This window comes from Nomascus leucogenys, chromosome 24 (genome assembly GCF_006542625.1).
Source record: "Nomascus leucogenys isolate Asia chromosome 24, Asia_NLE_v1, whole genome shotgun sequence".
NCBI lineage: Eukaryota > Metazoa > Chordata > Mammalia > Primates > Hylobatidae > Nomascus > Nomascus leucogenys.
The window spans coordinates 23902919-23930564 of NC_044404.1; the positions used below are offsets into that span (position 1 = coordinate 23902919).

The window sequence follows — 27646 nt, forward strand, 5'->3', positions numbered from 1 at the left end:
TCTCTGTAGATATAATTGGTTAAATTAAGATGAAGTCATACTAGATTAGGGTGGGCCCAAACCGTGATTGGTGTTCTTAAAAAAAGACACCAGGCCGGGTACGGTGGCTCACATCTGTAATCCCAGCACTTTAGGAGGCCAAGGTGGGTGGATCACTTGAGGTCAGGAGTTCGAGACCAGCCTGGGCAAGATAGTGAAACCTCATCTCTACTAAAAATACAAAAATTAGCTGAGTGTGGTGGCGGGTGCCTGTAGTCCCAGCTATTTGGGAGGCTGAGGCAGGAGAATCACTTGAACCTGAGAGGTGGAGGTTGCAGTGAGCCAAGATCATGCCACCACACTCCTGCCTGGACAACAGGATGAGACTCGTCTCAAAAAAAAAAAAAAAAAAAAGACACCAAGAAACACAGAGGAAAGGCCATATGAAGACAGAATCAGAGGTAGGAGTGATGTTTCCACAAGCCAAGGAATGACAGGGACCGCCAGAAGTTGAAAGTGTCAAGGAATAATTCTCCCCTTAAACTTTTGGAGGGAGCAGGGCCCTACCACACCTTGATTTTGACTTCTGGCCTCCAGAATTATGAGAGAGTAAATTTCTGTTGTTAAGCCACCGGATTTGTAGAAATTTATTACAGGAGATTAATACAGGGCCATTTAATAAAATGGAGTATATTGAGAATCTATGATGAGTTAACTTTGCAGCGATCTGATGCTACAGATAGTCAATATTATCCCTAATGAGCAATAATCAAGCAGAATTTCACTGAACTAGGCCAAAAGGTTAGTGGTTAGGAGGGCAGGCTTTGAAGTCAAACAGAACTAGGTTGGAGACCTCAGCTCTGGTACTTAGCAGGGTGACATTAGACACGCGACTTTGCATCTTTGAGGTGGCCACATCTGTAAAATGAAGATAACTAAGACCTTCTTATTAGGTTGCCGGGAAAAATGAAGTGTAATAAGGCATTTAAAAACACTTAGCCCCCTGCCTGGCACATAGTAAAGGCTCAATAAAAGTGAGCCGGCTTGTATGACCAGAGCACATGGTAGGTCTACACTACCATTCATTGAGTTAACTCAATTAATCCCTATTACATGACCATGCATATTTCCTTTGTTGAACCACCTGTAATTATCTTCTTTAGTGACTTATTGGCTGTCTTGCAAGCAGGATATAGACTGTAAGCCCCATGAGACAGGGGCACAGTCTCATTTATGGCTGGGTACTCAGGACCCTGCACAGAGCCTGGCTCATGTTTATGAGATGAATGAATAAGTGAATGGCTAGTGGATATTTTGTCTTGAAAGTATTAAATGAAGACATGTTTAACCAATATCTTTCATTTTATTCCATCTGTGGTCCCAAATAATTGCATTAGAATTCCTCTGCAATCCTCCTGCCACCAACAATTTCTCTTGTTGGCTGTTTTAGGCTCCTCTGGAAGGAACCCAGCCTCCCTCATATGAAAAATGGGTACCCTGGGATCTATTTTATTTTATTTTTTTGAGACAGAGTCTCACTCTGTCACCCAGGCTGGAGTGCAGTGGCGCAATCTCGGCTCACTGCAACCTCTGCCTCCAGGGTTCAAGCAATTCTCCTGTCTCAGCCTCCCGAGTAGCTGGGACTACAGGTGCCTGCCTCCATGCCCTGCTAATTTTTGTATTTTTAGTAGAGACAGGGTTTCACTATATTGGTCAGGCTGGTCTCAAACTCCTGACCTCAGGTGATCCACCTGCCTTGGCCTCCCAAAGTGCTGGGATTACAGGCATGAGCTACCAAGCCTGGCCCCTGAGATCTTTAAAAGCAAGGAGCTATATTCTAGCTGGGGTCAATGGGCTGAAATGTCAGCCCCATACCTGGCATATAGGAAGGGCATTTCCCCTCCTCCCACTTGCTCTGCTTATTATATGTAATAGGGGTGTGGAGGAGGCAAGGGAGCTGAATTGGGGGCAGATGAGGGAACAGTTTGGGGATTTATACAATCTTTGTGAATATCTTCCTTTTTCTTTGAGTTAGGTTAGACTAGGACATTGCCTGCTTCCAGCTGCACCACCAGGACTGCTGCTGGAAGGACTTCAGAGGGTCAAGAAAATTCTCCAAAGATTTTTGTGTCTCAAGCGATCCCAGCCTCCTCTGTATTTCCAGGGACCTGAGGTTACAGGTGGGGATTATCAGAATATCAGAGAGGGTCCTCGCCCAAACAACAGGATGCCCCAAACTGAAGGTTTGTCATTTATCTCTGAAAGAGGCAAGTCAACACCTTAATCCTCATCATAGCATAGTTCTCGGTCCTCAGTGGCAAGGGTGACCTGAAAGTGGGGCCTTTCATAGCTCCAGAGCCAAGGAGGCCTTGACAATTAGGCAGGGAGAAGACCTGGATGTCCATCCCATCTGATACCCTGACTTCCCAAGAGAACAACCCATTCTTCTCAGATCTCTCCCAAGTCCCTCATTGCTGGGCCTGGAGGCTCGCTTTGGCTCCTGTGGTCTCTGGAGGATGCAGGCATGAAGCCTGACCTGACTTGTACTGAGCCTGTCCCAGGCCCTTTGCGTCTCGCCCACCTGGCTACTCCTCGTGGGCCCTACCTATCCAACAGACTGTGTGCAGGTGGGCAAGGCCAGGCTGTCTTCCAGGAGTCAGTCCCAACACTCATCAGCAAAAAGGGGTCCATGTCTAGGTGCCTGGGACTGGTTTAAGTAAGAAGAGAGTGCCAAGACCCCTCTCTCTCCTCCAGGGAGTGAACTGATTTCTGACTTGAGTTGTTTAAATTGGGAAGAGGCCTCATTAGCAATCAGAGAGGTCTAGATCTCTGGAATCTGACCACGGAGTGATTTTCCCATCAGCCTCTGTCTCGGTGACTGAGGACCTAGGGGCTTCTTCTTTTGCCTCCGACCCAAGGCCCCTCACACGCTTCTTCCAGCGAGCCAGGCAGTGATGGGCAGAGGAGCGGATCTCCCCACTCCGCAGAGCGTAGATGACTGGGTTGACCATGGAGTTGACGAGGCACAGCATGGAGCAGAAGGCAAAGGCCTTCTTGACCTGGTCACTGAGCGTAGTGGCCAGGCTGTGGGCCATGAAGGCCAGCACTGGGAACCAACAGATGAGGAGCACAGCCAGCACCAGCCCCAGGGTCTTGGCCAACCTCACGTCCAGCCTCATTCGGGCCATTCCTGGCACCTGCCTGTCCTGGTGGCCAGACAAGCTGGCTACATGCTGATGGGCCTTCCAGAGAACATGCCCATAGGTGTAGATGATTCCAGAAAAGAGGAAGGCGATGAACAGGAGCCAGCTCAGCAGGTAGTCATTGGGAATCAGTGGGAAAAGCTCAGAGCAGGGCCTGGGACAGCAAGTCCATCCCATGAGGGGCAGGTAGGAGACTAGTGCTGAGAGGACCCACATGATGCCCAGGGTCACCAGTGCCCTCCCGCGGGTGAGCAGAGCTTTGTAGGAAGGTGGGTAGCGCAGGCAGAGGTATCGGTCAATGGCGGTCAGCAGGAGGCTACCCACAGAGGCTGTGAAGGTCATGGTCACGCTGCCAATCTTCAGCAGGAAGACAGCCTTGGAATCCATACCATGGAAAACATGGAAATTCACAAAGCTGCATGCAAAGACCACACTGGCCAGGAAGTCAGCTCCAGCCAAGCTGCCAATGAACAGGTATGAGGGCTTCCGGCGGAGCCGGTGGGAGGACAGGATCAGATAGAGCACAGCCATGTTCTCCAGGGCGCTTAGCAGGCCCAGAAGGGTGCACAACACGGCAACAGCTGTCTTCTGGGGACCACTCAGGATCATGTAATCCTTCATAGGGTTGGAATCCAAGCCATCCTTGGAGCCATTGGCTATCTCTTTCACCCAGCATTCCTCCATGGGGTAGGCCCTTCAGATTCCACTGAGCTTGTCTAGAAGGCTTTGCTGCAGTACAATGAGAAGAAGAAAACAATCTTTTTCAGTAAGTACAAGAATGACCTCACCTGATAACTGACTGTAGCCAAAACTGCTACCTGTATGGATGGATTCTATGTTGGAAAATCAATTTCTGTTTTGTTCCCCTGTATTTTGCCCTTTCTCCATCCAAGCGGGGAGCCAGATCTGTCCTGGCTGCCTCAGGGGAGGTATGTGGGAATGCAACAAACAGAAGTGACCTGTAAGATTTTTGGCCTTCCATTTTCCAAAAGACTAATCCTAAGACTTCTTTTTGAAGCAAGGGAAATCCCAAAAGGTCAAAACCAAGAGGAAATCAAAACCAAGAAGAAATGGAATCCAGAGTGATAAGGTTGAGGGTTTTTTTGTTTGTTTTACATTTTGTTTTGTTAATTTGCCAATTTCGGCAAGTAAAGTACTGAAGTTTTAACAACTATTTGGGGATGGGAGATATGAATTTGGCTTCACATCAAGTGATGGGAAGAGAAACTACAGAAGATTAAACAATTTATTTTATTTTAATTTTATTTATTTATTTATTTATTTATTTATTTATTTATTTTTGAGACAAAGTCTTGCTCTGCTGCCCAGGCTGGAGTGCAGTGGTGTGATCTTGGCTCACTGTAACCTCTGCCTCCCAGGTACAAGAGATTCTCCTGCCTCGGCCTCCCAAGTAGCTGGGACTACAGGCACCCACCACACCCGGCTAATTTTTGTACTTTTAGTAGAGACCGGGTTTCACCATGTTGGCCAGCTGGTCTCGAACTCCTGATCTGAGGTGACCCACCCACCTCAGCCTCCTAAAGTGCTGGAATTATAGGCATGAGCCATTGCGCCTGGCCAAAACATTTTATACTAGATAAAATATAGGAGTCCAGTTAAATTTGAATGTTGGCTGGGCACGGTGGTTCACGCCTGTAATCCCAACACTTGGGGAGGCCGAGGAAGGCGGATCATGAGGTCAGGAGATCGAGAACATCCTGGTTAACATGGTGAAACCCCGTCTCTACTAAAAATACAAAAAATTAGCTGGGCGTGATGGCACATGCCTATAGCCCCAGCTACTTGGGAGGCTGAGCAGGAGAATTGCTTGAACCCAGGAGGCAGAGGTTGCAGTGAGCCGAGAATGTGCCATTGCACTCCAGCCTGGGTGACAGAGCAAGACTCTGTCTCAAAAAAAAAAAAAAATTGAATGTTAATAAGAAGTAACTTTTTAGTATATGTCCCAAATATTGAAGAAAAAACGCTCAGGAACCTAAATATTGTATGGTTTATTATTAGACATTATTAGAAAGCAAACTAAACATTTGTTTGGAGGGATTCACTTTCTGAACAGGTTGTATAGGAATACCACATATAAGAGCCTGTGAAATTTGAGTTCACAGTGCAAAATGCATAAGGAAACATGAGCAAGAGTCAGCAGAAACGTCAGACAGCAGAATTACACTTTCAAGAATTTCATATAATTCTTGGGTATACCTTAAAAAAATATGTCTGATATAAAAACAGTAAAGAATTAAAAACATGAGTACAGAATGAGAGATTGTTCCTGGGTAGATCTGAAAAAGATTCAAGTAGAATTTCTGGAAGTTAAAAATAAAATCATTGAAAAAAGAAATCCTTAAGGGATGAGTTAAAGAGCAAAACAGAACAACTGAAAAGCATTGATCTAGAATGTAGATCTGGTGGCCGGGTGCAGTGGCTCACGCCTGTAATCCCAGCACCTTGGGAGGCTGAGGCAGGTGGATCATGAGGTCAGGAGATCGAGACCATCCTGGCTAACACGGTGAAACCTCGTCTCTACTAAAAATACAAAAAATTAGCTGGGCATGGTGGCAGGTGCCTGTAGTCCCAGCTACACGTGAGGCTGAGACAGGAGAATGCCGTGAACCCGGGAGGTGGAGCTTGCAGTGAGCCGAGAGCCGAGATCGCGCCACTGCACTCCAGCCTGGGCAACAGAGCAAGACTCCATTTCAAAAAAAAAGAAAAAAAAAGAAAGTAGATCTGGGGCTGGGCACAGTGGCTCACGCCTGTAATCCCAACATTTTGGGAGGCTGAAGTGGTGGATCACCTGGGGTCAGGAGTTCAAGACTAGCCTGGCTAACATGATGAAACCCTGTCTGTACTAAAAATACAAAAATTAGCCAGGCATGGTGGTGGACACCTGTAATGCCAGCTACTAAGGAGGCTGAGGCAGGAGAATTGCTTGAACTCAGGAGGTGAAGGTTGCAGTGAGCTGAGATCGCACCACTGCACACTACACAACAGCCTGGGCGATAAGAGTGAAACTCCGTCTCAAAAAAAAAAAAAAAAAAAAAGAATGTAGATCTGAAGAAATTTCTCACAATGCAGAACAAAGAGATAAAGTGATGGAAAACAAGAAAGAGAAGTTAAGAGTTATGAAGGACTGAGTAAAAATGCTTATATCTCAGCGGAGTATTAGAGTGGATAAACAGAGAAAATTGGTGGTGGGCAATAGTCAAAGAGGTAGTAGTAAAGAATTATCCATCCAGCCTGGGCAACATGGAAAAACCCCATCTCTACAAAAAAATACAAAAATTAGCTGGATGGTGGTGCAGGCCTATTGCCTCAGCTACTTGGGAGGCTGAGGTGGTAGGATCACTTGAGCCCAGGGAGGCCGAGGCTTCAGTGAGCCATGATTGTGCCATTGCACTACAGCCTGGGCAACAGAATGAGACCCTGCCTCAACAACAAAAAAGAATTATTCAGGATCCATGAAAAATAAGACTATTCAGATTTGGAAATCACAGGGAACCCAAAGCAGAATTTTGTTTTTTTTGAGACAGAGTTCCCAGGTTCAAGTGATTCTCCAGCCTCAGCCTCCTGACATAGCTGAGATTACGGGTGTGCACCACCATGCCCAGCTAATTTTTGTATTTTTAGTAGAAAAGGGGTTTTGCCATATTGGCCGGGCTGGGCTTGAACTCCTGGCCTCAAGTGATATGCCCACCTTGGCCTCCCAAAGTGCTGGGATTATAGGCGTGAGCCACCACACCCAGCCCCAAGTAGAATTTTTAAAAACACATTCCATGTTCATGTATATCATATAGCATACATATCAGAATACCAAAGACAAAGAAAAATATAAGGCAGTAAGAATGAAAAGACAAATTACCTGTAAGAGAACTATAATTAATTTTAAGAGCAGATTTCTGATCAGCAACAATAGAAGCCAAAAAATAAAGAAAAAAACTGTCAGTCTAGAATTTTACACCTAGCTAAACTATCATTCAAGAATGAGGTCTAAAAAATTCAAAGAAAATTGTTCACTAACAGACCTTCACTGAAGGAACATCTAAAGAATGTGCATTTTAGAAGGAAATTCAACCCAAAGGGAAGAAAAGAAAGGCAAGAAAGAATAGTGAGCAAGTAAGTTGACAAATATATGAGTAAAGAAAAGCAAATGGTTTTATAAAACAACAATGATAATAGTGAGTAATTTACACCCATCTCTACTAAAAACACAAAAATTAGCCAGGCGTGGTGGTGTGCACCTGTAGTCCCAGCTACTCAGGAGACTGAGGCAGGAGAATTGCTTGAACCTGGGAGGCAGAGGTTGCAGTGAGCCAAGATCATGCCACTGCACTCCAGCCTGGGTGACAGAGTGAGACTCCGTCTCAAAAAACAAAACAAAACAAACAAACAAAACCAAAGTGGAGACTGGGCACAGTGGCCTATGCCTGAAATCCTGGCACTTTGGGAGTCCAAGGCAGGAGGATTGCTTGAGGCCAGGAGTTCAAGACCAGCCTAAGCAACATGGTGAAACCCATCTCTACAAGAAATAAAAATTTAGCCAGGCATGGTGACATCTGCCTGTATTCCCAGTTACCTGGGAAGCTGAGGATAAAGGATTACTTGAGCCCAGGGGGTTGAGGGTGCAGCGATCTACGATTGTGCCACCACACTCCAGCGTGGGTGACAGAATGAGACCTTGTTTCAAACAAAAACAAAGTAGAAATAAAATTGTGAATGACAAAAATGCAAGACAAGAAAGAGATGAATAGAGTTAAAGCTTTATCTAGGAAGTGGGTAAAGACATTGATTAATTTTAAGCTTAAAAAAAAAAACAGGCATCATCTCTTCTCTGGTTTATTGCAATAGCTTCCTAACTGGGCCCCCTGCTTTTAATCAGGCCTATTTCTAATCTAGTTGCAACATAGCAGTCAGGGTGATCCTTTAAAAATATAGGATCTCGTCATTCCTCTGTCTCAAACCCTGCATAGCTCCCTAGTCCACTATGTAAAAGCCAAAGTCCTTAGTGTTATGGTCCCTTCTGCCATGATTCCCTTGGTGACCCAGCTTTAGCCACAGTGGCTTCTTAATCAGTCTTCTCTTCAGCTGCAGGTCCTTTGCACTGGCTGTTCCCTTTTCCTGGATCACCTTTCCCTCAACATTTACTTGGCTTGCTCTCACCTTGTTTCAGTCTTTGCTCAGATCTTACTTTTTCAATGACACCTACCCTGACTACCCCATGTAATACCCTAACTCATCCCAACCTCCAACTCTTTTTTTTTTTGCGACGGAGTCTCGCTCTGTCACCTAGGCTGGAGTGCAGTGGCACAATCTCGGCTCACTGCAACCTCCGCCTCCTGGGTTGAAGCCTTTCTCCTGCCTCAGCCTCCCGAGTAGCTGGGACTACAGGCGCGTACTACCATGCCCGGCTAATTTTTCGTATTTTTAGTAGAGATGGGGTTTCACCGTGTTAGTCAGGCTGGTCTCGATCTCCTGACCTCATGATCTGCCTGCCTTAGCCTCCCGAAGTGCTGGGATTGCAGGCATGAACCACTGCACCTAGCCCAACCTCCAGCTTTTCTGGTTCTCTTTACACTGACCTCGTCTTTATTTTTTCCATACCACTATCACCTTCTAATATATACAATGTATTATTTTTAGTTTTTCGTTTTTTGAGATGGAGTTTCACTCTTGTCACCCAGGCTGGAGTGCAATGGTGCGATCTTGGCTCATTGCAACCTCTGCCTCCTGGGTTCAAGCGATTCTCCTGCTTCAGCTTCCTGAGTAGCTGGGATTATAGGTGCCTGCCACCAGGCATGGCTTTTTTAAATATATATATTTTTAGTAGAGATGGGGTTTCACCATGTTGGCCAGGCTGGTCTCAAACTCCTGACCTCAGGTAAAGTGCTGGGATCACAGATGTGAGCCACCACACCCAGCCTATAATTTATATATGTAATTTAAATATAAACATATTACATATAATTTAAATATAATTATAAATATAAATTAATATAAAATGATCTGTTGTATAAAATTGTATTCTGACCACATAAAATTTATTTAGAAATTAATAATTAAGGCTGGGCATGGTGGCTCACTCCTGTAATCCCAGCACTTTGGGAGGCCAAGGCGGGCGGATCACCTGAGGTCAAGAGTTAGAGACCAGCCTGGCCAACATGGTGAAACTCCATCTCTACTAAAAATACAAAAATCAGATGGGCATGGTGGCAGGCACCTGTAATCCCAGCTACTTGGGAGGCTAAGGGAGGAGAATCGCTTGAACCCAGGAGGCGGAGGTTTCAGTGAGCCGAGATCACGCCATTGCACTCCAGCCTGGGTGACAGAGTGAGACTCCATCTCAAAAATAATAATAATAATAATAATAATAAATACTGGTTGGGCATGGTGGCTCATGCCTGTAATCCCAACACTTTGAGAGGCTGAGGCGGGTAGATCACATGAGGCCAGGAGTTCGAGACCTGCCTGTCTCTAATAAACCCCATCTCTACTAAAAATACAAAAATTAACCAGACCTGGTGGTGCACACCTGTAATCCCAGCTACTGAGGTGGCTGAGGCAGGAGAATCGTTTGAACCTAGGAGGCGGAGGCTGCAATGAGCATCACTGCACTCCAGCCTGGGCGACAGAGTGAAACCCTGTCTCAAAAAAGAAAAAAAAAATTACTAGGCTGGGCATGGTGGCTCATGCCTGTAATCCCAGCCCTTTGGAGGCTGAGGCGGGCAGATCACCTGAGGTCGAGAGTTTGAGATCAGCCTGACCAACATGGAGAAACCTTGTCTCTACTAAAAATACAAAAAATTAGCCGGGCATGGTGGTGCATGCCTGTGATTCCAGCTATTCGGGAGGCTGAGGCAGGAGAATCGCTTGAAGTTGGGAAGGCAGAGGTTGCGGTGAGCCAAGATCGTGCCATTGCACTCCAGCCTGGGCAACAAGAGTGAAACTTTGTCTTTAAAAAAAAAACTACTAACAAAGTTCATAGGTATGGATCTTTTTCTTGAGACAGAATCTCACTGTTGCACCCAGGCTGGAGTGCAGTGGAGCAGTCTCGGCTCACTGCAACCTCCACCTCCCAGGTTCAAGCGATTCTCCTGCCTCAGCCTCCCAAGTAGCTGGGATTACAGGCACCCACCACCACAACCAACTAATTTTTTGTATTTTTAGTAGAGATGGGGTTTCACCATATTGGCCAGGCTGGTCTCGAGCTCTTGACCTCAGGTTATCCGCCCACCTTGGCCTTCCAAAGTGCTGGGATTATAGGCATGAGCTACCGTGCCCAGCCTCAGGTATGGATCTTTAAAAACACACTTCAGGATCCCTTTGTAGTTCATAAGCGTGATGACTGGTTTTCATGCTCATGTGTGAGATGTTCCTCCCTCAAACCTATGATGACATTGTCACGTTACCAGTCTGATGTGCGAAAAAAGAAAAAAAGACACACTTTTAATAATTCCTGGGTCAAAAAGTCATAAAGGAGATTAGAAGATACTTGGCATTGAATGACTATGAAATTGTGAGACATTAAAATGTGTGAGATTCATATGAGTACTATGCAAAGGGAAAGTTACAGCTCTAAATGCTCATACCATCAGGTGCGGTGGCTTACGCCTGTAATCCCAGCACTTTGGGAGGCTGAGGCGGGCGGATCACTTGAGGTCAGGAGTTCGAGATCAGCCTGGCAACGTGGTGAAACCCCATCTCTACTAAAAATACAAAAAAAAAAAAAAAAAAATTAGCCAGCGTGGTGGCTGGTGCCTGTAATCCCAGCTACTTGGGAGACTGAGACAGGAGAATCGCTTGAACCTGGGAGGCAGAGGTTTCAGTGAGCCAAGATCGCACCACTGCACTCCAGCCTGGACAACAGAGCAAGACTCTGTTCTCAATAAATAAATTAATAATAAATGCTCACACTACAAGATAAAAAAGTCTCATGAGCTCATCATACAACTTATGAAATTAGAAGAAGGGCCATGGCATACATTCATTCTTGTAATCCTAGTACTTTGGGAGGCTGAAACAGGCGGATTGCCTGAGCTCAGGAGCTCGAGACCAGCCTGGGCAACACGGAGAAATCCCGTCTCTACTAAAATACAAAAAATTAGCCAGGCATGGTGGTGTGTGCCTGTAGTCCCAGCTACTCAGGAGGCTGAGGCAGGAGAATTGCTTGAATCCGGGAGGCAGAGGTTGCAGTGAGCTGAGATTGCACCACTGCACTCCAGTCTGGGTGACAGAGCAAGACTCCATCTCCAAAAAACAAACAACGAAAAAACAAACAAACAAAAAAAACCCCACAGTGTTGGGCCAATCCGTTGTAAAGCCTAATCCTTACGGAGAGTTTAGAGGATTTATGAGTAGATAGCAGTGAAGAGAGCTTGCAGGCAGCAATATAGCATTTTAGAGAATTGGGAGGGATTCTCCCCAGACTGGAGTTGAAAACCGAGCCTTGCCGGAGGCAAAAGGAAAAATCTGTGCCTGTCTATAGACGTCTTTATGTTTTGTTTTGAGACAGAGGAGTCTCACTCTATCGCCCAGGCTGGAGTGCAGTGGCACAATCTCAGCTCACCGCAACCTCTGCCTCCCGAGTTCAAGCGATTCTTGTGCCTCATCCTCCCAAGTAGCTGGGATTACAGGCACCTGCCACCACACCTGGCTAATTTTTGTATTTTTAGTAGAGACGGGGTTGTTGGCCAGGCTGGTCTCAAACTCCTGACCTCAAGTGATCTGCGTGCCTCGGCCTCCCAAAGTGCTGGGATTAGAGGCGTGAGCCACCACACCCGGCTATGTATCCTTTAGTGATTATTTTTCCTCAAAACATTAAGTATTAAAACACTAAAGTAGTTACAATTGAAAAATTGAAAGTTAAGTGTATTAAAACTTAAAATATTACTTTACTATTATTATTTAAAATAGAGGCTGGGCATGGTGGCTCACACCTATAATCCCAGCACTTTGGGAGGCGAAGGCTGGCAGATCACTTGAGGTCAGGAGTTTGAGATCAGCCTGGCCAACATGGTGAAACCCAGTTTCTACTAAAAGTACAAAAAAAGTAAAAACAATTAGCTGAGAATGGTGGCTCACGCCCGTATTCCCAGCTACTCCAGAGTCTGAGGCACGAGAATCACTGGAATGTGGAAGGGGGAGGTTGCAGTGAGCCAAGATCGAGCCACTGTACTCCAGCCTGGGTGACAAAAACTGTCTCAAAAAAAAAACAACAAAAAAACTGACATTTAAAATAGAGACAGGGTCTTGCTTGTTTGTTGCCCAGGAGGCTGGTCTTGAACTCCTGGCCTCAAGCAGTCCTCCCTCCTCAGTCTCTGAAATTGCTAGTATTACAGGCACGAACCACCATGCCTGGCCCACAATATTTTTTTTTTTTTTTTTTTGAGACGGAGTATCGTCTGTCGCCAGGCTGGAGTGCAGTGCTCAATCTCGCTCACTGCAAGCTCCGCCTCCGGTTCACGCCATTCTCCTGCTCAGCCTCTCGAGTAGCTGGACTACAGGCCCCCCACCACGCCCGGCTAATTTTTTTTTTTAGTAGACGGGTTCACGTGGTCTCGATCTCCTGACCTCGTGATCCCCCGCCTCCCTCCCAAAGTGCTGGATACAACGTGAGCCACCGCGCCCGGCCCACAATATTATTTTATAAAGTTTAAAGATATACGTATTTTTAAAACTTCTTTTAAAATAAAAATTAAGAATATATATACAAATAGATTTTTTCTTTTGAAGACAGGGTGTGGCTGTCACCTAGGCTGGAGTGCAGTGGTGCAATCATAGCTCACTGCAGCCTCGAACTCCTGGCCTCAAGTGATCCTCCTTCGTTGCCCTCCCAAAGGTCTGGGATTACAGGTATGAACCACTTGCACCTGGTCTGATCTAGTTTTTTAAGTATGAGAACTGGGCTGTGCTGTAAATGTGGCTTCTCTGAATTGAGATGGGCTATAGGTAGAAAATACACACTGAATTTCAAAGGTTACATGAACAGAAGAATATAAAATATCTCAATTTTTTATATCGATGACAAGTTGAGATGACAATATTTTGGAATATATTGGGTTAAATAAAAATTTGTTTCACCAGTTTATTTTTATTTTTATTTTATTTTTTTGAGATGGAGTCTCGCTCTTGTTGGCCAGGCTGGAGTACAGTGGCACGATCTCGGCTCACTGCAACCTCTGCCACCTGGGTTCAAGTGATTCTCCTGCCTCAGCCTCCTGAGTAGCTGGGATTACAGGCATGTACCACCATGTCCGGCTAATTTTTGTATTTTTAGTAGGGACGGGGTTTCACCATGTTGGTCAGGCTTGTCTCGAACTCCTGACCTCAGGTGATCTGCCCGCCTCAGCCTCCCAAAGTGCTGGGATTACAGGGTGAGCCTATTTTAAAATGTTTAGATGTGTCTATGGAAAATTTTATTTTATTTTATTTTATTTGTTTATTTTTGAGACCAAGTCTCACTCTGTCACCCAGGCTGGAGTGCAGTGGCCCGATCTCAGCTCACTACAAGCTCCACCTCCCGGGTTCACACCATTCTCCTGCCTCAGCCTCCCAAGTAGCTGGGACTGACTACATATGCCTGCCACCACGCCTGGCTAATTTTTTTTTTTTTTTTTTTTTTTTTTTGTATTTTTAGTAGAGACAGGGTTTCACCGTGTTAGCCAGGATGATCTCGATCTCCTGACCTCGTGATCCACCCGCCTCGGCCTCCTAAAGTGCTGGGATTATAGGCGTGAGCCACCGCGCCTGGCTGGAAAATTTTTAAATTATCCACGTGTCTCATAGCTTTGTGGGACAGCTCTAGACCCCAGGAGAGCTGCCTGCCAATCAGAACTCATTCCCCAGCCTGGCTCAGCTGGATGCCTCACAGTTCCCAAGCAGTCCTGTTTTCTTGCCTCCACGCCTTTGCACCAGGGGTCCTTTCCCTGGCCCACTTCCCTCCTGACCTTTCCTCTGGGCTCATCTCCTGCCCAGTGAAGCCTTCCCGGATCCCGCAGTCACATCCGAAGCACCCAGCCCGCTCTGCATGTGTGGTAACTAGTGCTACACTGGTCTTTCCCCTCACCTAGATCACCAACCACGCTGACCAACATTTGCATGGAATTTAAATTCCACAAAATATTTTTCACAGCCACCATCTAGTTTTGTTGTTGTTGTTGTTGTTGTTGTTTTGAGATAGGGTCTCCCTCTGTCACCCAGGCTGGAGTGTAGTGGCGCGATCGTGGCTCACTGCAAACTCCGCCTCCCGGGTTCAACCGATTCTTATGCCTCAGCCTCCCAAGTAGCTGGGATTACAGGCACACACCACCACACCTAGCTAATTTTTGTATTTTTAGTAGAGACGGGGTTTCACCGTGTTGGCCAGGCTGGTCTCGAACTCCTGACCTCAAATGATCCACCCGATTCAGCCTCCCAAACTGCTGGGATTACAAGTGTGAGTCACCGTGCCCAGCTGACCATCTAGTTTAGTCCCCGCAACTCTATGATATTAGACTCACGCTTATTGCTATTTCACAGATAATAAAAGCTCAGCAATGTTAAAGCACTGGGCTGAGGCCACACAGCTTGTCCGCGTGAGAACTAAGGCTTTATTATTTCTGGACCTTCAGTGGCTCAGCACAATGCCTGCTGCATAGTAGGTACTCAAAAACTTTTTTTTTTTTTTTTTTTTTTTTTGAGACAGAGTCTCACTCTGTCACCCAGGCTGGAGTGCAGTGGTGCAATCTCGGCTCCCTGCAACCTCCACCCTCCAAGTTCAAGCGATTCTCCTGCCTCAGCCTCCCGAGTAGCTGGGATCACAGGCGTCTCCCACTGCGCCCGGCTAATTTTTTGTGTTTTTAGTAGAGATGGGGTTTCACCATCTTGGCCAGGCTGATCTTGAACTCCCGACCTTGTGATCCACCTGCCTCAACCTCCCAAAGCGCTGGGATTACAGGCGTGAGCCACCATGCCCAGCCTCAAAAACTATTAACGGAGGCTGGGTACAGTGGCTCACACCAGTAATCCCAGCGCTTTGGGAGGTTGAGATGGGAGGATCCCTTGAGCCCAGGAGTCAGAGGCTGCAGTGAGCTATGGTCATGCCACTGCACTCCAGCCTGGTTGACAGAGAAAGACCCCCATCTCTTTAAAAAAAAAAAAAAAGAAAACTATTAATTAATGAAATCCACTTGGATGGAAAGGGGCTGTCTTGAATAGCGTAGACCCCAAGTATGAGTGTGAGGGACATGGGAACAAACCACGTAGGTTTAAAATACCTAATGGTATTCAAAATACCTAATGCCTCGGTCTTCTCATTTCTCATCTGTAAAATGGGGTTTTCTGAGTATTTAAATAAATTACTATAACACATGAAAGTGTTCATTGTTGCCATTATTATTATTCTTAGGCACATCTTCAAATGAGGCTAGTTCACCTACTCTGTGAGGTTGCTAAGAATAATACGCCTGGGCCAGGCGCGGTGGCTCACACCTGTAATCCCAGCTCTTTGGGAGGCCGAGGTGGGTGGATCACAAGGTTAGGCGTTTGAGACCAGCCTGGCCAACACGGTGAAACCCCGTCTCTACCAAAAATACAAAAATTAGCCGAGGGCGTGGTGGCACGTGCCTGTAATCCCAGCTACTCAGGAATCTGAGGCAGGAGAATCGCTTGAAACCAGGAAGCAGAAGTTGCAGTGAGCCAAGATTGTGCCACTGCACTCCAGCCTGGGCGACAGAGCGAGACTACATCTCAAAAAAAAAAAAAAAAAAAAAGAATAATATGCGTGGAGCACTATAAGAGCTCGATAAATGTCAGTCCTTTTTATAACCCAATGACTTTAAAATTTTTAAGAGGATAGGTGCTTTTTACAATCTGCGTAATCCCTGTTTATAAAACAGGTAGATATGGCCCTGTCTAGAAGCCAGGGATTATGACTCCAAAAGGGATTTCTATTTGTCCAAAGGGAAGACAGGGAGCTGGGTTTCCTGTTGCTCTGTGCGTCCTGATGTTGCCTTGTTAAGACCTGCATCCAAATGCCCGTATTTCCTGCCCTTACCTACTTTGAATAATAAGCACACATGTTGGTGGCCATGCCAGGCCTAGGTGAGGCCCAAAGCCAGCCACTACCACTCCCAACATCCCTCTTCCAGGCTGGATTCTACATGGAGTAAGCCATATTTTGACTGCAGGGGGATTCATATCACTATGTCCTTTCTTCAAGGCAGCCCAGGTTGCTCTAGGAACAGATTGAAAAACCTGTCTTCTAATCCAATGCCATCATTTTGCCATCCAGAAAACAGTCCAAGAATGGGGATGTAATTTGCCTAAGGTCACCCAACATATGAGCAGCAGAGCTGCAATTATCCACATATCCCGAGTCACAAGGCAAAATCCTGTGCAGTAGGCATAGAGATGGCCCTATGCAGAGAAGTTGGAGATTTGTGTTTTTTGTTTTTTTTTTGTTTTTTGTTTTTGTTTTTGAGGCAGAGTCTTGCTGTGTCGCCCAGGCTAGAGTGCAGTGGCACGATCTTGGCTCCCTGCAACTTGTGCCTCCTGGGTTCAAGCGATTCTCCTGCCTCAGCCTCCCATGTAGCTGGAATTACAGGTGCATGCCACCACGCCTGGTTAAGTTTTGCATTTTTAGTTGAGACAGGGTTTTGCCATGTTGGCCAGGCTGGTAAACTTTGTTGAGTGTTGTCAAGGTCACACCTGAGCTCAGACAGAAAAAGGTGCCAGCTCACCTCTCCACCCTGGTCACTAGTGAGTGGCAGACGGTGCAAGCCTTTCTCAGCTTCCATGTCTCCACCTGGCTACTTCTGAAAGTTTCCAGCTCAGGGGGCTAAGAGGATCCCTGCAACCCTGCTAGGAACCCCCTACCCCATCCCCTGCTACCCAGAGACTCTCTTCCCTTTTTTCCCTTGGAAAACAACCCCTTCCAGTCAGGAAATGGCTTACCCCATGTAGAATCCAGCCTAGAAGAGGGAGGCTGGGGCTGATGGAGGCTGGCTTCAGGTCTCATCTAGGCCTGGCATGACCACCAACATGTGAGGTTATTATCCAAAGTAGATAAGGGCAAGAAATTCAGGCATTTGGATGCAGGTCTTAACAAGCCAACATCTGACGATGGGACACACAGAGCAACAGGAAACCCAGTTCCCTGTCTTCCCTTTGGACAGATATAAATCCCTTTTGGAGTCAGAACCTCTGGCTTCTAGACAGGGCCTTTTTCCAGGGCAAAGACTGTGTCTGAACATTCAGCACAGAGATGAAGTAGGAAATTAAGAAAATAACAGAATAATGGTATAAGTAATAGTAGTAAAAATTATAGTAATAGTTTAAAAAGCTCATAAAATGAATTGCTGTATTAACCAAGGCTAAAAAAAAATTTAAGTAGCCCCCCGAAGTTAAAGTTAAAAAAAAATTAACTGTCTGTCCCAAGAAACATTAACCATATCTACCCTCCACATATTTTGGAGGCTCCGTAAACTCCTGTTTCTTTCTCCCCTGCACAGCTGCAAGGTCACAAGACAAATAAGCATGAGCTGCAAACCAAATTTTCCCAGAGATGTAAGACATGTTGCAAAAGCGTCACAACAGCCTTTATTCTTGCTTCTGTAAGCCTGCTTCCCGCTTCACATAATGCGCGCCTCGAAATGCTTAAAGGGGACTCGTTTCCTTTGTCCTGGGTTCAGACTTCCAGGACACATGTCCGCTGAGCCGGTGTGCGCCTTAAATAGACACTTCCCTGCACTCCGTTCGCTCTCTCCGGTTCCTTAATTTTCCGCAACAGAGACAGACTTAGTGTTTGCCACAGTGAACAGTGTTCTAGTCCCACCTCCACCACGGCTCATCAGGTGACTGTGGGCAAGTCCCTTCAACATTCTGAGCCCCTTTTCTTTCCTCATTTGTAAAATGACAGTAACAATACCTGTGCCATTTTCCTTGAGATGCCAAATGGGCTGATGACCTCCATCATAGCTTCTTACCCTGGGTCCATGGGTAGGCTTGGATGGGAGTATCGGTCCTTTCGAGACGTATTTAAGACTTTATGTCTGTGCATGTTTTGGTTGGGGTGGAAGGATTCACACTTTTTATCAGTGCGCCAGCAGAGTTCTGAATATTAAGAATCACTGATGCATGCAAAAACATTTTGTGATCTGATGCTGTACAGATGTAAGAGTAAAAGAGAAGCGGGAGTCTTTCTGAACCTATTCTGGGCTGCCTGATTAAAAAAGAAAAAAGGCCGGGCGCGGTGGCTCGTGCCTGTGATCCCAGCACTTTGGGAGGCCGAGGAGGGCAAATTACTTGAGGTCAGAAGTTTGAGACCAGCCTGGCCAACACGGTGAAACCCTGTCTACTAAAAATACAAAAATTAGCCAGGAGTGGTGGCAGGTGCCTGTAATCCCAGCTATTCGGGAGGCTGAAGTACGAGAATCACTTGAACCCAGGAGGCAGAGGTTGCAGTGAGCCGAGATTGCGCCACTGCACTCCAGCCTGGGCAATAAAGCTAGATTCAGTTTCAAAAAAAGAAAGAAAGAAAGAAAAAAGTGAACCACCATGACCAAGTGCTTTCTTCACCACAAAAATACCACTGTTCAGAAACCATATGGCACTTCCCACAAGGAGCGTCCATGGTGGGGTTGGTGTTAGGGGCTGCAGCCTAGAGCCTGGTTCATACTGAGCGTCTGGAAAGGGAAGCTTGGGACCTGAGAAACTGCTCAGAAAAGGTGTATCTGGGGGTTTTTCTAACCTGAAGTGAAAGCGTGAAGTGAAAGAAGCCACAGTAGCGGCTGGCCCCACGTTGCTACTGTGCTTAAATCTCTCAGAGCTGGAGGCAAGGAGGAGAATGATACCCTGCCTGCGGCTACCACATCTACAATGGGAAGCTGAGATTTGATGCCACAAGTCTCATCGTTTTTATCCCCAACTGGGAGTAGGGAAGCCTAGGTTCTCGTCCTTGTCCTGCTACTGAGTGACTTTGGGCAGGTCCCTTTTCCATCTAAGGCCTTTCTTTTCTTTCTTTAATTTTTATTAAAAAAATATAGATAGGGTCTTGCTATGTTGCTCAGGCTGGTCTCAAACTCCTGGCCTCAAGCTGTCCTTCCACCTCAGCCTCCCAAAATGTTGGGATTATAGACATAAGCCACCTTGCCTGACCATCCGGGCTTTTCTTTTCTCATCTTCAAAGCAGTTGGATTGAGGGAGGTGATTCCCAAGGTCTCCTCCAGGAAACTTAGCATGTTGGATCACAATGTCACAGGTTTGGGAACCAGACCTTCCTGGATTAAAATCCAGCTCTGCAACTTTCAGGATGTGTGACCTTGGGCAAGTTACTACACCTCTCTGAGCCTCTGTTTCATCCGTTTGTAAACTGGGAGAAATACTATCTATATCACATGACTATACAGATTAATGATACAAGTTTACCAAATTCATGGCACTGTACCTGGTTTACAGTAGGTATCTAATCAAAGGCAGGAGATGCTTAATAGAGTTAGTTTATAGGATTCTTACAGGATTCTGTGCCAGGCATGGGGGCTTATGCCTGTAATCCCAGCACTTTGGGAGGCAGAGACAGGTGGATCACTTGAGCCCAGCAGTAGCTTGGCCAACATGGTAAAACCCCATCTCTACAAAAAATACAAAAATTAGCTGGGCACAGTGGTGCATATCTGTAGTCCCAGCTACTGGGGAGACTGAGGCAGGAGAATCATTTGAGCCCAGGAAGTCAAGGCTGCAGTAAGCAGTGATTGTGCCACTGTGCTCTTGCCTGGGCTACAGAGTGAGACCTTGTCTCAAAAAAAAAAAAAAAAAAAAAGAAGAAAAGAATTATGTCCTCCAGTCATGCCTGACCTTCGCCTGAGAGCTGAGGCAGATAGAACAATCCCTACTTACTGTCAGCTGACACTTTGCCACCACTGAGGACAAACCACCACATTTTGGAAAACTTGTTCAACCTGCAAGAATGACCCATCAGAAACAGACCCACTGGGCGAGGTGGCTCACGCCTATAATCCCAGCACTTTGGGAGGCCGAGGCACACAGATCACCTGAGGTCAGGAGTTTGAGACCAGACTGGCCAACATGGTGAAACCCCATCTCTACCAAAAATACAAAATTAGCCGGGCATGGTGCTGCACTCTTGTAATCCCAGCTACTCGGGAGGCTGAGGCAAAAGATTGCTTGAATCCGGGAGGCGGAGGTTGCGGTGAGCCGAGATTGCGCCACTGCACCCCAGCCTGGGAAACAAGAGTGGGACTCTTGTCTCAAAAAAAAAAAAAGAAAGAAAGAAATAGATCAAAGTGACCCTCTTGACCTGCTGCCCAGCTGGCTGGGCCCCTGCTGCTGTGTTCAGCCATGGGGCTCTCCTTCCACATTTCTTCTCCTAGTCCCCCTCTGTTCTTCTTTTTTTTTTTGGAATACAGATTGTTGTTCTGTTGCCCAGGCTGGAGTGCAGTGGTGTGATCTCAGCTCACTGCAACCTCAACTTCCCAGGTTCAAGCAATTCTCGTGCCTCAACCACCCAAGTAGCTGGGATTATAGGCGTGAGTCACCTCACCTGGATAATTTTTCTATTTTTGGTAGACACATGGTTTCACCATGTTGGCCAGCCTGTTCTCGAACTCCTGACTTCAAGTAATCTGCCCATCTCAGCCTCCCAAAGTGTTGAGATTACAGGCGTGAGCCACTGTGCCTGGCTGGCCTCCCTCTGTCCTTTGTAGCCCTTGATTGAAGTTGCAATAAAGTTTTCTGGAATTTGGGGCTGTAGACTGTGGGGTTTTTTTCACCAAATCTTTTGTGTGTGTGTGTGAACCTATGAATTATACTGAAAGCCCAAATCAGGCCAGGCACGGTGGCTCACACCTGTAATCCCAGCACTTTGGGAGGCTGAGGCAGGCAGATCACCTGAGGTCAGGAGTTCAGGACCAGCCTGGCCAACATGGTGAAACCCCACCTCTACTAAAAATACAAAAATTGGCCGAGTGTGGTGGTGGGCGCCTGTAATCCCAGCTACTTGGGAGGCTGAAGCAGGAGAATTGCTTGAATCCGGGAGGCAGAGGTTGCAGTGAGCCGAGATCGTGTCATTGCACTCCAGCCTGGGCAACAAGAGCAAAACTCCATCTCAAAAAAAAAAGCCCAAATCTTACCTCTTTTTATAACTACTTTGATATCAAAACCCACCTCCTCCAAGAAGCATTCTCTGGTCTCCCTTTGTTGAGTCTTACTGCACTGTCTACCTTGTATTATATGTGTCCATTCCACACCTTGCTTCCTGCACTGTGAGCTCCTTGTCTTGAGAGTAGTATCTGGGTCTGGGAGTGGAGTCATCTTTGTATCCCACTTGCTCAAAAAAGTGTCTCCTAGCACAATGGTAGGCCCACAGTAGACTCTTGGTGGAGGTCTTTTGATGAGGAGCCATGAGCAGAGCAGTCTTGGGGAGATGGAACTCAGCCCAGCCAGGCAAGGCAATTTGATGGCCTCAAGCTCCCACTTCTCAGTCCCAAGCCCATGACAGACGCTTCTCACCACTCCAAGACCTTGTGCCCCCTGAGCCTCACCGTACTTCTCACCCTAGTGCTCCTGGCCCGGAGAACCAGACTTGCAGAAAGAGGTTGGAACCACAAGCAGCAGCCCCGAAGCAGAGTGTGAACTAGAAGGATGGTGCCTGCCCAGGCTCTTGACCTTGTGAACAGGCCACCAGGACAGTCACTCCTAAAATGGGTTTGGCAGGGGAGGTGGGACAGCACTGGGCAGGGAAGGAACTTAAAATCTCTCTAGTCTCCATCTCAAAAAAAAAAAAAAAAAAAAATCTCTCTAGTGATACAGGTCCCAGGGGAGGTTTATTGACATAAGGCAAAATATGGAAGCTTTCCTAGAGGAGAGATGAAAAGGGCTGGCAAAGGAGTTGTTTCCCGAGTCAATTCCTTTAATAAATTCCTCCTGGGGTTTCCAGAACCTCAACTGGCATGAAGCCTGGCACAAAGTGGGCATCTAAATATTTAAAATGGATTTATAGAATCAATGAATGTCTATTAGGAGAAAAGCAGCCTTCTTCAGACCCACTTCTGTGCTTCTTTTTCCCTTGGCTGCCAGCAAGCCCAGAGCTAAATGCAATGTGGAAGTGCAGTCACGGGGCCATTCAAGGTCGGTTCCTGATTTATTTATTGCTCCTTTTAGTGGTTTCTAATGCTTTGTTTTTATTTTAACTGCCCCAATTTATAATGTAGCCACCTCTAGTCCTTTTAGGAAAGAATATGTAGGCTGGGGGCAGTGGCTTATGCTGTAAACCCAGCACGTTGGGAGGCCGAGGCAGGCAGATCATTTGAGGTCAGGAGTTAGAAAGCAGCCTGGCCAATATGATGAAACCCTGTCTCTACTAAAACTACAAAAATTAGCCAGGAGTGGTGGTGGGTGCCTGTAATCCCAGCTACTTGGAAGGCTGAGGCAGGAGAATCACTTGAGCCTGTGAGGTGGAGGTTGCAGCGAGCAGAGATCGCGCAGTTGCATTCCAGCCTGGGCGACAAAGCGAGACTCTCTCTCTCAAAAAAAAAAAAAAAGGTCTATGGGTTATCAAAGAAACGCAGTCTTCCCTGTGGGGCTGAAGGATTCCATCCCCAGCCTGCTGTCCACTCACCATTCATCACCCCCACCCAGGCTGTCTGGATTCACTCAGTCTCCCTGGACCTTTCCTGGACCTTCCTTGTGCATCATCATCTCCAGCCTCTCTCCTGGGCAGAGCTGAGCTAAATGATGTCTGAGGCCTCTTTCCACTTTAGTCAAGGTTAAGTGCCAAGGCTTTAGAAGGAAACATCACTGAGTTCAAATCTCAGGTCGGCCACTGATAGGCTGTGTGACCTTGGGGAAAGTTACTCAAACTCTCTGAGCTTCAGTTTCTTCCTCTGTGAATGGGGAAACTAATCCCTATGTTCTGTATGTGCAGATTAAATAATTATTTAAAACTAATTAAGCAGGAGATTGGTTGCCTGATTGAACTATCAAGAGTGTTGGATGTGGTGGAAAGAAAAGGGTCCTGAGTTCGGAATCTCAGGTGCTCAGGGTTTGAGCCCTGGCTCTGGCACCAGCTGGATCTATCCAGAAGCCACCTACTCTCTCTTGTCCCAGTATTGCCATTTGTAAAGAAGACTGGAGGATAACGATGAGTGCTTGGCACTGTGCTAGCACTTTCTACACATTATCTCATTTAAATCTCAAAACAACCCTTCAAGAATCTTATTTTCTGTATTTTATAGATGAAGAAATTGGGGCTCAGGGATGTTAAGAAACTTTCTGGGGGCTGGGTACCGTGGCTCATACTTGTAGTCCCAGCACTTTGGGAGGCTGAGGTGGGCAGATCACTTGAGCCCAGGACCTAGAGACCAGCCTGGGTAACGTGAAACTCCATCTCTACAAAAAATACAAAAATTAGCTGGGCGTGGTGTCGTGTGCCTGTAGTCCCAGCCACTCAGGAAGCTGAGGTGGTGGATTGCTGGAGCCCAGGAGATTGAAGCTGCAGTGAGCTGTGATCGCACCACTGCACTCCAGCCTGGGTGACAGAGCAAGACCCCGTCTCAAATTAAAAAAAATAGAGACTGGGTGCAGTGGCTCACGCCTGTAATCCCAGTACTTTGGGAGGCCGAGGTGGGCGGATCACCAGAGGTCAGGAGTTCAAGACCAGTCTGACCAACATGGTGAAACTTCATCTCTACAGTAAAAAATACAAAAGTAGCTGGGCGTGGTGGCTTGCCTGTAATCCCAGCTACTCGGGATGCTGAGGCAGGAGAATCACTTGAACTTGGGAGATGGAGGTTGCAGTGAGCTGAGATCATGCCATTGCACCGCAGCCTGGGCAACAAAAGCAAAACTCTGTCTCAAAAAAAAATTTTTTTTTAATAAAAGGAAGGAAGGAAGGAAGGAATGAAGGAAGGAAGGAAGGGAGGGAAAGAAACTTGGCCAGGCACAGTGGCTCACACCTGTAATCCCAGCACTTTAGGAGGCCAAGGTGGTGGAACACTTGAGGTCAGGAGTTTGAGACCAGCCTGGCCAACATGGTGAAACCCCATCTGTATTATAAAAAAAAAAAAAATCAGCCAGGCAGGTGAATCACTTGAACCTGGGAAGCAGAGGCTGCAGTGAGCCACGATCCTGCCACTGCACTCCACCCTGGGCAACAGAGTGAAATTCTGTCTCAAAAAAAAAAAAGAAAGAAAGAAAGAAAAAGAAACTTGCTGGGGACATTGGGAATCCACGCTCTTGTCCATTTATTTGAAAACCTAGGATCCCATCCAGTTGCTTTGCATTCTCCCCTTCCATCTCCAAACAAATACTTGGTAAATTAACTGACTAATTAGAAATCTGCAACACTGCCGGGCACGGTGGCTCACGCCTCTAATCCCAGCACTTTGGGAGGCCGAGGCGGGCGGATCACCTGAGGTCAGGAGTTTGAGACCAGCCTGGCCAACATGGCAAAACCCCGTCTCTACTAAAAATACAAAAAAATTAGCCAGGCATGGTGGCGTGTGCCTATAATCCCAGCTACTTGGGAGGCTGAGGCAGGAGAATCACTTGAACCCGGGAGGTGGAGGTTGCAGTGATCCAAGGTCACACCACTGTGCTCCAACCTGGGTGACAGGGCAAAACTCAGAAAAAAAAGAAATCTCCCAACAGGACAGTTTTGTTGAGTCTTTTCCAATATCTTCTTCCTCTTTCAATTATTTTATAATTCAGCAACTTCTCTTTTAGAGAATGGACTAATAATGCTCACGTTCATAACATACTTGACGATCTACACAGCCTGGGAAGGCTCATGGCCACTATGTGAGGCAGGTTTTGCTCAACTATTCCATGAACAAATAGATTCAGAGGGGGCAAGTCATTTGCCCAAAAACCCATAGCAAGTGGCAGACAAAGCCAGGACCTGAGTCCTTTTTTTTCTCTCTCTTTTTTTGAGACAGAGTCTCGCTCTATCACCAGGCTGGAGTGCAGTGGCGCGATCTCAGCTCACTGCAACCTCCGAATCCCGGGTTCAAGCGGTTCTCCTGCCTCAGCCTCCCGAGTAGCTGGGACTACAGGTGTGTGCCACCACACTCAACTGATTTTTTGTATTTTTAGTGAAGACGGGGTTTCATGTTGGCCAGGATGGTCTTGATCTCTTGACCTCTTGATCTGCCCTCCTCAGCCTCCCAAAGTGCTGGGATTACAGCGTGAGCCACCGTGCCCGGCCAGGACTTGAGTCCTTGTGTCATGACAAGGTCAGATTGGTAAAGAGGCAGGATTGAATGCATGACTCTGCACAGGGTGAGGGGCCCTGATACCATGCACAATCTTTTGTCTTTATTTCCAGGGGCAAATCCCATCTATTTTCTCTCTCTTTTGACTTTGTATTTTTCTGACCATTTTTTCTCAGTAATGCCTTCATTGCTACCATTAGCTGGCCTTGAGTTATTGTTATTGTTATTTACTTTTTGTAGATATGGGGTCTCACTATATCACCCAGGCTTGTCTCAAACTCCTGGCCTTAAGTGATCCTCCCGCCTTGGTCTCCTAAAGTTCATGCTCAGATTACGGGCATGAGCCACCACACCCTGCCAGGCCCTAGACTTTAGTCCTTTCCCCACCTTACTGGTGGAGTCCGGACCTTCTCACCGACGAGGATTTGCCCATCAGGCTGTTGGGCTTTGGAGTCAGATAGCACTGAGTTCCAATCTTGGCTCTGCCAAGTATTATTAGCTTTTTGCTCTCAAGTAAAGCCACTCACTTCATTCATCTCTTTCACTCAGTTTCCTCATCCATAAAACAGGAGTAACAAGTAGTACTTGTCTCATCAGTGGTGGGGAGGCATGAAGACTAACTGAGTTGGCTCAGGCCTAATACAGGGCCTGCCACACACTAAGCCCTGCATGAATGGCAGCTTATATAGATGCTATATATGTGAACACATTAGAGCTTTCTCCTCACTTTCTCAAGTTCTTTGCTAGTTGGTAACCAATGAGAGTGACGATGTCATCTCTATTGTGCCCTTGGGCTGGTAGGAGGAGTGTCAAAGAGGGAGGTGAGAGGCAGGAGGGAAGGGTGGGACAGGAAAGCAGAGGGGGAAGACCCTGTCTCCACTCAAGACTTTTAGAGATGAAAGAACAGGAAGCTGAGATTGTGCCAGGGAGCATCTGCCAGCTTGCTGTCATGACGAGAGCCCTGGATTAAGGAGATAGGAAGGATGCTGGTTCTAGTCCCAGGTGGAACTGATGGCTGTGTAACCTCAGGCACAGCAGCCTCCTCAGTAGGTCCATCTGCACCCAGGAGTGTTTTTTTTGTTTTTTTTTTTCTTCCAGAGTCTTGCTCTGTCACCTGGGCTAGAGGCTGGAATACAGTGGTGAGATCTCAGCTCACTGCAGCTGCCTCCTCCCAGCTTCAAGCAATTTTCTTGCCTCAGCCTCCCAAGTAGCTGGGATGACAGGTGCCTGCCACCATTTTTCTATTTTTAGTAGAGATGGGGTTTCACTATTTTGGCCAGGCTGATTTTGAACTCCTGACCTCAGGTGATCCACCCGCCTCAGCCTCCCAAAGTGCTGGAATTACAGGTGTGAGCCACTGCACCCTGCCAGGAGTGGTTTTATGATGAGATCTCAAAAGGTCCTTCCAACACGGAAGTTATGCAATTAATCACATGGGGCAGAAAATGGGGGTGTTGTCAGATTGCAAAAGAGCTGGCGTGAGAAAGGCAGATCACGAAAGCCTGGGGCAGCAGTTCTCAAACTTCGTGGTCTCAGTGACCCTTTACCGTCTTAAAAGTTACCTCGGCACTAAAGAGCTTTTGTTGATGTAGGTTACACCTATTAGTACTTGCTGTATTAGAGACTAAAACTGAGAACTTAAAAAAATTAATAATCCTACTGCAAGTTAATAGAAATTTTTTTTTTTTTTTTTTGAGACCGAGTCTCACTCTGTCACCCAAGCTGGAGTGCAGCGGTGCGATCTCGGTTCAATGCAAACTCTGTCTCCCGGTTTCAAGCAATTCTTCCACCTCAGCCTCCTAAGTAGCTGGGACTACAGGCGTGTGCCACCACACGCGGCTAATTTTTGTGTTTTTAGCAGAGACAGGGTTTCACCATGTTGGCCAGGCTGGTCTTGAACTCCTGACCTTGTGATCCACCCGCCTTAGCTTCCCAAAGTGCTGGGATTACAGGCATGAGCCACCATGCCCACCCTGAAGTAACATATTTTTAAATGAAAATAACTTTTTGTGGCAAATCTCTTTAATTGTCTGGTTTATGAGAAGGCAACTGGATTCTTATCTCTGCTTTAGCATGCGAACTGTTGCAATGTATTGTCGTGGTTAAACTACGTGAAGAAAAGAAATTTGCCACTCTCTGCTGAGTGCTTCCTTTGTGGCAGGCACTGTGAAAGGCCCTTCATAAGCACTGTGTCCTTTTCTGTTGTTGTTCAAATCCATACTATATATATATTTTTAAATTTCTGTTTGT

The 27646-nt window shown here is 46.6% G+C and overlaps 1 protein-coding gene and 1 non-coding gene across 2 annotated transcripts in view; one reads left to right on the top strand and one right to left on the bottom strand.

The window, feature by feature from the left end:
* Positions 1 to 2217: 2217 nt before the first annotated feature.
* Positions 2218 to 27646, bottom strand: part of CNR2 (cannabinoid receptor 2) — a 40670-nt gene continuing 15241 nt past the window's right edge. Inside the window, exon 2 of the mRNA XM_003271607.3 lies at positions 2218 to 3911. Within this exon, the coding sequence (XP_003271655.2) occupies positions 2784 to 3866 (1083 nt within the window). The 5' untranslated portion in view covers positions 3867 to 3911 and the 3' untranslated portion in view covers positions 2218 to 2783. The remainder of the gene's footprint in view (positions 3912 to 27646) is intronic.
* On the top strand, positions 10509 to 10610 carry LOC115833066. Its single transcript, XR_004028519.1, has one exon. It is a non-coding gene; the product is annotated as a small nucleolar RNA U13 (small nucleolar RNA).